At 31.9% G+C, this 11041-nt stretch overlaps 1 protein-coding gene across 1 annotated transcript; it reads right to left on the bottom strand.

The window, feature by feature from the left end:
• Positions 1–671: 671 nt before the first annotated feature.
• LOC100803047 (probable inactive purple acid phosphatase 16) lies at positions 672–8724 on the bottom strand. The gene is made up of 5 exons (XM_003519052.5): positions 8196–8724; positions 4399–4623; positions 2823–3096; positions 2251–2419; positions 672–1118 (listed from the first exon to the last, which is right to left on the bottom strand). Exons 1-5 carry the CDS (start codon positions 8482–8484, stop codon positions 909–911), a joined length of 1167 nt encoding a protein of 388 aa, XP_003519100.1. The 5' UTR covers positions 8485–8724; the 3' UTR covers positions 672–908.
• Between the last annotated feature and the right edge of the window lie 2317 nt (positions 8725–11041).

Below are 11041 nucleotides of genomic sequence, written 5' to 3'. Positions count from 1 at the left end.
CTTAAATAACATAAAAACATAAATTGAATTAGAATATGATTTATCTATAATAGAATCTGATTACAATTCTGTTAAGATCAACAAAACCATAACCTTTGACAATATACAAAAGATTATAGATGGTTTAAAAATAACAAGTATAATAAGAGAAGACCCCACTAAATACTGGGAAAAAGATCCTGTTATATATAAATTAGACATTATAAACCTAAACCTGGTTATTAAAACCAAAGATATTCAATATGAGAATTTTGAACAAGAAGAGTGTAAAACTCATATAAAGATTATAGAATCCAGTACTAGTCCTTCCAGAAGTCCAGCTTTTATTGTTAATAAGCATTCAAAACAAAAAAGAGGAAAGACTAAGATGGTTTATAATTAAAAGGCTTAATGATAACACACACATAAATGGTTATACTATCCCTTCCAAAGATGTGTTAATAAATAGAATACAAAAGATCAAATGGTTTTCAAAATTTGATTTAAAATCAGGATTTCATCAAGTAAAAATACATCCCGACTCAGTAAAGTGGACTACTTTCTCTTGTTTAGAAGGATTATTTGAATGGAAGGTAATGCCTTTTGGATTAAAAAATACGCCTTTTGGATTAAAAAATGCGCCACAAATTTTCCAAAGAAAAATGGATAATATTTTTGGAAACTATAAAGAATTCACATGTACATATATTATTGTTTCATTAAAAAACTTATCAAGTTTGGAAAATTGTTTTAAAAACTAAACAGAAACAACTAGGACATGTTTTCTCATCTTTTTGTTTTCTGTTTATTTAGCCTCCCTTCGATTTCACACTATGCTCCATGTCTTGTTTCACCCTTTACCAGTTGTATGAGCAAACCTTGTTTAATTATATCTTGAAAACTAAAAAGTTAAGCACACCCAAAGACTTTCAACTCAAGACAACTTCGCTGTGCACATTGCCATCCTCCATCCTTATCCAAGATTGAAGGGAAAAGGGTGTCTGAGTGATCTCTAAAATTCGTGCTCCTCTAGGCCAATCTCCATAGCCACCATAACCAGTGTGCCTAGCATAGCATAACCATAGTTTCTCGTAAGGGCAGCACCAGTCCAATCCATGGTTGTGTCCAACAAAAATTGCCTGCGGTTGTGAAAAGAAAATAGATTAAAAGAAAAAAAATCTCACTTGCATGCCCAATTGTCCATCAAAGCAAATCCATTACATTCAAAATTCAAATTTTAGAAATCCCATTGGCACAAAATGAACTTTTGGATGATAATGTAAAATGAAAATCTCTATCCACAGCAAAGGAAGAAAAAGCTAGATCACAACCAATTCTTTCTTTATCTAGATACTTTGCTTTTGTGGAATGCATGCAACAAGTGAAAATGTGGGGAAAAGATGGGAGGGAAATTTAAGTTTGACTGATAAAACAGATGAACTCGCTAAAACAAATGATATTATACATGACAAATCAAAGCACATCTTTCCACACACATCATCTACATCTACATTATTACAACATCTGATTATAATTAATGTCATCTCATTTTCTGTGTTTTGTAGAAACGTTCAACAAGCATTTTTTCACAAATTATACCATTTTTACATTAGAAGTAAAAGTAGGACCCAACTTCCCTCCTGCTCTTAGCTATGCAATATAATAATGATGTATGCATTTAAAATTCAAAATAATTGGTACTACCACATCTTTGAAAAAAACTACCACGAAGTAAAATCAACAATCAAACAAAAGGTAAATCAAGCATTACGTTGTTTGACAATTGTCTATGGGTCTATTTGGATAAGCTTATCCAAAAAAATTTCTAGAGAAGAAAATAAGAAAAAAAATTAAATGAGTTTTTACATAAGCTGAAATTAACTTATGCCTAAGTTAGTTTGTAGAAACTCTCTCAATATAGCTTCTAAAAGATGAGAAACATAATTCATTATATCATCATAGACTACAGGTTAAGTGTCTGGGTACAAACTCATTATATGTCCTCATTATTCCTGAATCTCTAACAGCATTAGAAGGGTCTAACCCACTGATAAAATACTTTCATAATCTCTTTTTAAAATCTTCTCATAATTTCCCAATAAATACGTTTATACCCCAAAAGACTAATTTGACAAACAAGCAGTACTCTTGCAACCATGGAAATCAACAAGCTAGTCATCAAGCAAATATCTGGTGGTTGTGAGTTTGATTTTTGCTTTGCAGAGAGTTCTTGAGGATTTGACAAATATAGCATATTGGCTTTGACCTTACCTTGACAGAAGTTCTGTTCACAAGAAGGTCCATCATACCCGTTTCAACTTCTTGAGCAGCAACAGTTTCCTTGTTGATTGATCCTACGCAAGGCTTTGGTATGCCAAACTTGGGGGCCACCACCTTATAAGCTGTACTTGGAATGTGCCAGAAAATAATCTCGGGAACCCTGTCATGCAATATGATTTTTTTTATATAGCAGAAAGGAAGGATTAAAATAAGAAAACGCTATTTTTTTCAAAATATTTTACTTGCTTTTGATTAACATATCAGAAATCAACAAAGGCCTATTTTAGATAAACTTCTTTGTAAACACTTATAAGAGAAGAAATAGGGGAAGAAAAATGAACTAAACTACTCTCGCAAGTTAAATTCAAGTTATACACTTCAACTTTTGGAGAAGATTCACTTGTAACTTACAAGAGAAGTTTGATTCATTTTACCTTCTTATTTTTTTCTCCTATAAGTGTTTATTAGGAAGTTTATTTATATACATTTTTCTTGTTGTGGCATGTTTATAGCTTTAAAGGAAAATAACTTCTGGTTTAATCATTAATGCAGACTCATTCTACCTTGAGTCAGGGTTAACTTCTTCAGCTTTCTGCCGAAACCATTCTACCTGGCCACTAGATATGACTTCCGGATAGGAACCGCCTCCAGAATCAAGGAAGTAAAGGAAAGCCACTGGTGTTTGTGGATCATTTGGTGATGAAACTTGAAGGACATAATTGGATACACTTGGCCAAAGATTTCTAGGGCCATAGCTAGAAAATGATCCATTGTGCTTGATCTCATTTGTCATCAGATTCAAACGTCCTGTTCCTTTGAAGCTACATTCTTCTTCTCCTGAAATTTATGAAATATGCCCTTTCACTGAAGATATTTCAAACACTTATCCTTATGAGAAGAGTGTGAGAGGCATAATTAAGCCAAAATTATAGTCAGCAAATGCAAGATAAAAGTTTCATTTTGAAAAGGACTATAATACAATGATAAATGTGAAATAAAAAATAGAAAGTTCCCTGTATTCCAAAATAGGCACAGTAACAAGTAGCGATTAAATGTCATTTTACAGAATAAGTTTTCTAACTCATGACACATTTGTTCAAGAGCTTTACCACTTGCTTCTCTGAGTTCTGCTAATCCAAATGTTTGACTAACACTTGATAGTTGATACTGAGCCAGTAATCTGCTATGAAGGCTTTCTCTTTTGTTATTAGTAGGTACAAAGGATATTTATCTACTATAATTACTTACATCATCTATGCTCACTGTTTAATCGAGCAAAAAACATCAAAAATAGTTTATAGAAAACATTTTCGTTGGGTGCAAACTAGCCATTCATTAATATTCAAAGAAACTTTCCCAATCCAGCAGATAACTGTCAAGCTACTGTCAGGAGTGCATAAAAAATCACGTATCTTGTACTCTCTGACTAAAGTTTCTACTTCATTCCAAACATTTGTGTAGCCATTGAATTAATTACCTCCTTCTTATCTATTAGAATAAATTACACTGACTTAGTTCCTGAAATTTGGGTAAATAGCCAAATTCATGTCCAAAAGTGTGATGCGATGATAAATTGACTTCTAAAGATGAAAAATATAAATTTAATTTCAGAATGTACAAAAGGTGCGATAAATCAATCTTGCGATTAAATTTGTGAGACCATTTTATTATTAAGTTGTAATGTTGAAAGACCAAATTGACAAAAAGTTGTATTTTTAGATAATCAATTTGACATTAAATTGCAAAATTTAGAGACCAATTTATCATTAAATTATCTGTTAGACTAATTTGTTATACTTTTTGTATATTCAAGAACTAAATTTTAATTTTTTTTTATTTCAGATCAATTTGTCAATACCTACACTTTCAGGGATGAATTTAGTTATTTATCCTTAAAATTTCTTCATATTGCACACAATACTTTTTTTTTTAATTTACAACATCCTCTCTTATAGGACGATATAATTTTATCAAACAATTAAGAATTGTTAGCGTAATATATAATGGTGTTAGTATAATGTTTTTTGAACATTAGGGGGTGAGCGTAGAGACAGAAAAAAGGATATTATGTGAAATCTGAAAAAAATCTCAGGTGGTATCAGGGTAATTTACTCTATCGATGACTATAATGCTTGGTACCTGAATATGAAGTTGTGTTTTGAGGGCAGTGAATTGGAGGGATTCCAGGAGCAGAGAACCACTTCAATGGCCACTCAAATGCAGCATCATCATGGTTTCCAAATACACTGGCCCATGGTATGCCTCTATTTCTTGCTGGGGCGGTTGCCTGATCCCAATACAAGCTTGCATTTGCAATCATTATATTGTTAGCCGTGATGACATCACCAAGATATATTACAAAATCTGTCATACAACTAACTTTAGTATTTGGCATTCATGAAATTTGAAGATCATGACAATGCAAAAGAAAATTAATTAACAAAAATTACGGGGAAAATATCCACTAACAAAAATTAATTTGTCATTCAGTTGTTTCCAGGAAAACAAACTGCAGTACTTGTAATTATCTTTAAAAAAAATTGAAATATATATTTTCATTCTCGTAAATATGGAACCGGATTTAATTCCTTTGAATAATTTTTTCTTCCTCGTAAAATCTAAATCTTTTACTTTTTGTCCCGCAAGTTTCAGGTATATCTGAAGTTATGATTTTTAATTTATATTTCAAAATATGATTTTTGTGGGTTAAAAACTATCAATCTGCCACAATTTTTTTCTCCCTTTTCCCTAACCTTCATCTTCTTTGAACCTCATTCAACCACGGAGCCAGATCCTCTCAATTTGGATTGGAGAGTGTCAAGTTTAATTAATGTGCACCCTTGGATTAAAACAAACTGAGATTTACTCATCAAAACCCACGGTTTCATTCAACACATCAAATCCCCAATTCTAACTTGGTTTCTTTTTCTCTTTTTTGCGGCTAACTCTACGATCCTTTGGACTTTACTTCCCGCACCCAAACAGCACCCACCTCACCATCGCGCGCGCCATCATCACTATAGCCCCGATCAACGCGCGACCAACCACCCTACCCCGTCTCCTCCGCGTCACACCGCCGCCTGCATAACCTCCACCGCGCACGCGCGGCACCAACCGGCACCATCACCGCGCTCACGAGCCATGCACACCAGATCTGCGCACTTGAGCCAAGGACACCAACCAGCACCATCTCCTCCGTTCCGTCACCACATGTCGCCAACCCATACGCCACCAGATTTGCGCACGACTTCCCTCCCAAACACTCTTTCTCTTTCTCCTTCCTCGTGTTCTTCTTGGTTTTCCTCTTTATTGTTCTTTATTGTTTTGTTATGCTCTTTGTGTGTTTGATCTGGCTATTGGTTATTGTTTTGCTCTGAGCGTTTAGGCCTGAGAGTGTAGAAGAAGATGAAGAAGAGTTAAAAAAACTGTGGAAGTTTTATGGGATTTTGTGGGGGTTTTAACACTCAAAATTATAAGAAGAGAGTAGACAATTCTGAGACCAAAGAGGATAGACATGTAAGTAAGGAAGTGACATGTAGATATGGGAATCTATGGATCCTAGCTCCAGGGTAAAACAGTAACCGATTTTAATTTTGTGACTAAATTTTACAAAAATGAATTTTAAATATTTTTATATTTATAAGAAAAAAAATATTTTAACCTTTAAAAAATCATATGATAATAATTATTAAAAAAATAGAAAATAATTTTAATTTCAGTAAAAAAAAGAAAATTTTTCTAATTTTTCATAAAATCTCTAAAAAATAAACTATTTTTAAAGTTACTTTAAAAAAATTATGCAACTAGACCAAATAAACACGGTCTTAATGGAACTAATCTCACATATTTGTAAGTAAAGCTTTGAATTCAAACTTTGTGAAAGAAAAAAAAAAGTCATCGGAATACTAGAAAATTTTTAGAGATTAATTATTAAAAAATAAATAAATAATACTTGATACTTATATATAAAAAGATAAATCCTAATTAGTGTTCTGATGACATTAATTAAAGAACTTAAAGTAGAAAAAAGTAAAAAAAAAAGTATATTATTTATAATTTTTTTATATTTTCTTGTAATTTATACAATAAATATTTTTCTTGTTTTAATATCTTAACCAATATCTTAAAAGAAATACGTCAGTAAGATCCCTTAAAAAGGACAAATTTCTAAATGCCTCAATATTAATATATTTCCAATATATATATAATCTTTCTAACAACGCAATCCCGACATTTGTGGGGGCGGTATCAGCGCTTAAGATGGAAATGAGTACCAGTAACCAACCCCATGAACATGAAAGACACACTTTAATAATTTCGTATATTTCAGCTAGGGTAGACCCACTTTCATTTGGGAGAACCGTACCTGTTTTTAATTTTTAATAAATAAAAAATCAACTAATCTCCACTAGTGTTTCGATTTTAAGTTGTTACCATATAGTCAACAAATAATGAGAATGAACATGAAAGACACGAGATGTGTGTATTTTCATCCAACGGAGTGATAGTGAGAAGCTACCTGCTACTTTGATCCATCTCACCAAATTATCATCCTTACTGACGATTTAATATGCATAAAATCAAATTATATGTATAAAAAAATCATTAATATTTTATAAAGTATTCATATTTAAAAATTATCATATAAATTATCTATGTACACACATTTAAAAATACAAATACCACTATAATATTAGCATGAAAATAAAAATCATCATTTTTTTTAAGAAAAACAATCATCATCATACTTAATTCCACTAATATTATCAAAATTTATAATCTTTTTTTTATAATAAAGTATTGAAATAAATAATTTAGAAATTTACATGTCAATAAAAGATATATTTGTCTGTTAATACTACACATCATTTAAAAATAATAATAAAAAGCTATACATAATAGTTTGACAAAAAGAAAACATTTTACCGAATTATGTCTTTTGACATCGCAGTCAAAACCCACATGTTAGTAAAAAATTCTTTTTACGGTCACTTAAAATAACCTTAAAAATTCACCTTACACGTAAGAAGAGGGTTAAGACTTTAAGAGGTATCATATTTGTAGGTGAGTATTCTCGCGGCAAATTGATAAAACCTGATTCCTTTTAGAGACTTATTCTTAAATGGGGACTGTTTTAAAACTTTTTTTTAGGAGATCTGTTTTTGCAGGGAACTCGTTAATGAAGTTGACGAGTTAGACATGTGGCAGCACTTGGTGGCGGGTCCCCGCCATTCATACTGACGAAATGCTTTTCTACGAAATTTTTTTTAAACTTCAAACGAGTATAACTTTTGATAGGAATGCCCGTTTGGGACTCATAATATTTCAAAATGCTCGAGATTGAATGAAGAATTCACTGACAAAATTCCCAAAGGGGATTTGGTCAATTCATTTTTTCAAAAAATGGATTTAAGATTTAACCACCCATTTTTTTAATCTTAAATCCTATTTTTGAGCTACTTAGAGTGAAGTTAGGAGCAACTACATTCTCAGACTATGCTCTTGTTTGGTGGAAGAAAAATCAAAGAGATGAAGAGAGAAGAAGGGCGCGAAATAAATACATGGAGTGAGATAAAATAGGATTTAAGATTAAAAAAATGGGTGGTTGAATCTTAAATCCATTTTTTGGAAAAGTGAGTTGACCAAATCCTCTTTGGGAATTTGCCGGGAGATTCTTCATTTATTAAAGAGCCTTTCGCCATTACGAATGGCGGGACCCGTCACATGGACTCGCCATCTCCACTAACAAGTTCACTAGGTGCTGTCACGTATTGAACTCGCCAACTCCATTGGTGAGTTCCCTTCAAAAACAAACCCCCTTAAAAAAGTTTTAAAACAGTCCTGTTTAAAAATAAGTTTTTAAAAAGAGTCTGGTTTGGTCAATTTGTCTAATCTTGTAGGAGTAGGAATGAACCAGTAATTTAATTTAACGTGACCTGGATTTTCATTGTGGAGCACCGTACTCATGACCCTGATGGAGTTTAAGTCTTGTCGTGGGCCCCAGTCCGTCCACGCGTCCTCCCCAAAGTGCAGGTCGGCGAACAGCGCAATCTTGAAGGGTGCACCCGCTTGCATGGGAACCTGCCTCTCCGCGGCACCTCGTGCCAGAGGTGCCAATCTGAAACGTATGGCCGATGATGATGATCCGACGGTGGAGAACACGGAGAGTAATAAGAGTAGGGGCAAAAACGCTTTATTCCACTGGCCTCCGTGATGAGTTTCCATTGTGAGAGAGAGATAGAAACGGCTTCAAACTTCAAAGAATGCAAAGAAGATTGCGTTGCATTTTCATCACTGCATTATGAGGTTGGTTGGTTGGTTGATGGCAATATCGGAGTTTGGACAAGAGCGAAGCAAAGTGACAGAAACACCCTTTGTCTATTGTGACCACTGTCTTTCAATCTTGCACTCTTTGTGTCCCTTGTTTGATTGGTTTCGGAGTTTTTCAGATAGGAGATGGTTGAGTTGCCACAATCTTTAATTATTAGAGGAATTTATCTAATCTCTCTTTATATATAAATTTGCCACAATATTTTATTTGATTCAATTATCTAAATTTTACTTAACATTTTGTTAGATCAAAACTTTAATTTTACATTACTCGTCAGATTCAAACATTTTAAAAGATTATGAATTTTTAAAACAATGATTTATTATTATTACATAGAAATAAAAAAAACAAATAAATAAGAAATAATGTAGTTTTAATTTAAAAACTAAAAATTTATTTTAGAATAATTATTTACTTTTAAACATAACAATTTAATAAGTATTTAATATATTTAATTTAATATATGTATATTAATATTTTATGCACATATTTAAAATATTTTATATCTATATATCTATGTAAATTACAATAAAATTATACTTACTATATTATAAAAATAAAATATGTGAGAAAATGATTTGGTGAAAATAATTGTAAGCATATATTCAATAATTTTTTTTTTATTAAATTGTATTAATATGTATTTAATTAAGTGTGTGTGTGTTTTGAGTTTACTGTCATGTCATGTCCAGGATCTATATGTTGATTTGTTTTTCTTGAGTTTTTTATGCAAAAAATGAGTTCTTTCCATATTAAAACATAGAGTTAGCTTAAAATTTCACCCAAATTGGAGTTTCCTAGCAAAAGTTACAAATAAAATAAGTTTAAGGACTTTTAGTAAAATGAAAAATCTATCACGAATCTGAACAGGATGAACTATTTTATTAATGTTTTGACCTCAAAAATGAATTTGTTAGGTTTGAAAATGTAGGGTAGCATATAAGATTTGTGAAAATCCAACTCCTAGAGCACCAAGAGTACTAAAAAAAAGTTAGGAGCAAAATTGTGAAAAATCGAGTGACAGAGTGATTTTAGACAGTAGATAACTTAACTTTGGAATCCGTTCCTCCATATAAATTATCTTAGAATTATTTATTTTCTGAAACTGCTGATTTATTTTCTATTATATGATTGAGATATCTGCAAGATCTGATAACAAATGCATGTTCTGAAATTGTGATGATTCTTTGCTGATAAAATTAGTGAAATGTGTGTCTGTATTTTATTATGATTATTCAATGATAAGATCGGCAAAGTGTGAACTTCGAAAATTATATATGTTGCATGAAAATTTATTTTATAATATATATAGATGTCTACATATTGTCATTTTTATCTGTATGCATTGTGGTTTGGGTTTGGAGGTGTTCGACCCTCTACAAGGAAGTTCTTATTTTTATAATGGTGCATGACATCCATGTTTAATTAAACTCCCATTGTTGCCTGATTTCTTTGTAGTTGGCGTTCCCTTGGACATCATCTTTTATCTTGGAGGACCGAACATTGCCTCAGAAATTTACAACAAGGAATATGCAAATGCTCGGATATGTAGGGCAGAAAAATGGAGGAAAACATTGGTAAAGTTTTTGAGGCAACTTCATTTTATATATATATATATATATATATATATATATATATATATATATATATATATATATATATATATATATATATATATATATGTGTGTGTGTGTGTGTGTGCGGGGGGGTTATGACATAACTTGTTTAGAATTCATTTTCAAAAAATTTGATGATGAAAAATATCAACTATTAACATTATAAACAATCTGATCGAGGCCGTATCCGAATCAAATAAACATTAAAAATGCAGTATCTAGGAAGTGATCCTAGGTCGTCTCCCAGTAAGCAATGATCAACCAAACGTTCATAACATATAACAATAAAATAGTAACAAATTGGGGGGGGGGGGGTTGTTTGTTTTTACAAATTAAACAGCAAACAAACTTGAATAAGAAAATAACAGAACTAAAACACGTTGTTTTCCCTTGATTCAAAAGCAAGTCTCTTATCCTAGGTCACGAGAACTTATCCCTAATCAGTTCAACCGCTTAATCCAACCCAAAATTAATTTACTAAGCGAAAATTAACATAAGGATGTCATTATGTGATTAAGCAACACATACACCAATTAATCCCTCTCACATGTCCATTAAGTATGAATGAAACTGATCATTAAGCATGGACGTAAATTAAGCACAGAGACAATTAATCAAGCATTAAACATGCATGGATTAATAGCAACAAATACAGAGCAATTGGTGAAGGGAAAAACTGATCAGAATTCAATAGTAATAACAAAACCTCAAAGAGAGCTGTGCTTGATTCTCAAGAGAAAACAACACTAGAGACTCAACCTTCCATTAATCAGTAGAAACAAAAACGAATTCAAAGGCAGAAGCAGAAAACGAAATTGCAATTGGAAGCAGAAAA

The sequence above is a fragment of the Glycine max genome, chromosome 2 (assembly GCF_000004515.6).
Source record: "Glycine max cultivar Williams 82 chromosome 2, Glycine_max_v4.0, whole genome shotgun sequence".
NCBI lineage: Eukaryota > Viridiplantae > Streptophyta > Magnoliopsida > Fabales > Fabaceae > Glycine > Glycine max.
This window is presented reverse-complemented; position numbering and strand designations above follow the sequence as displayed.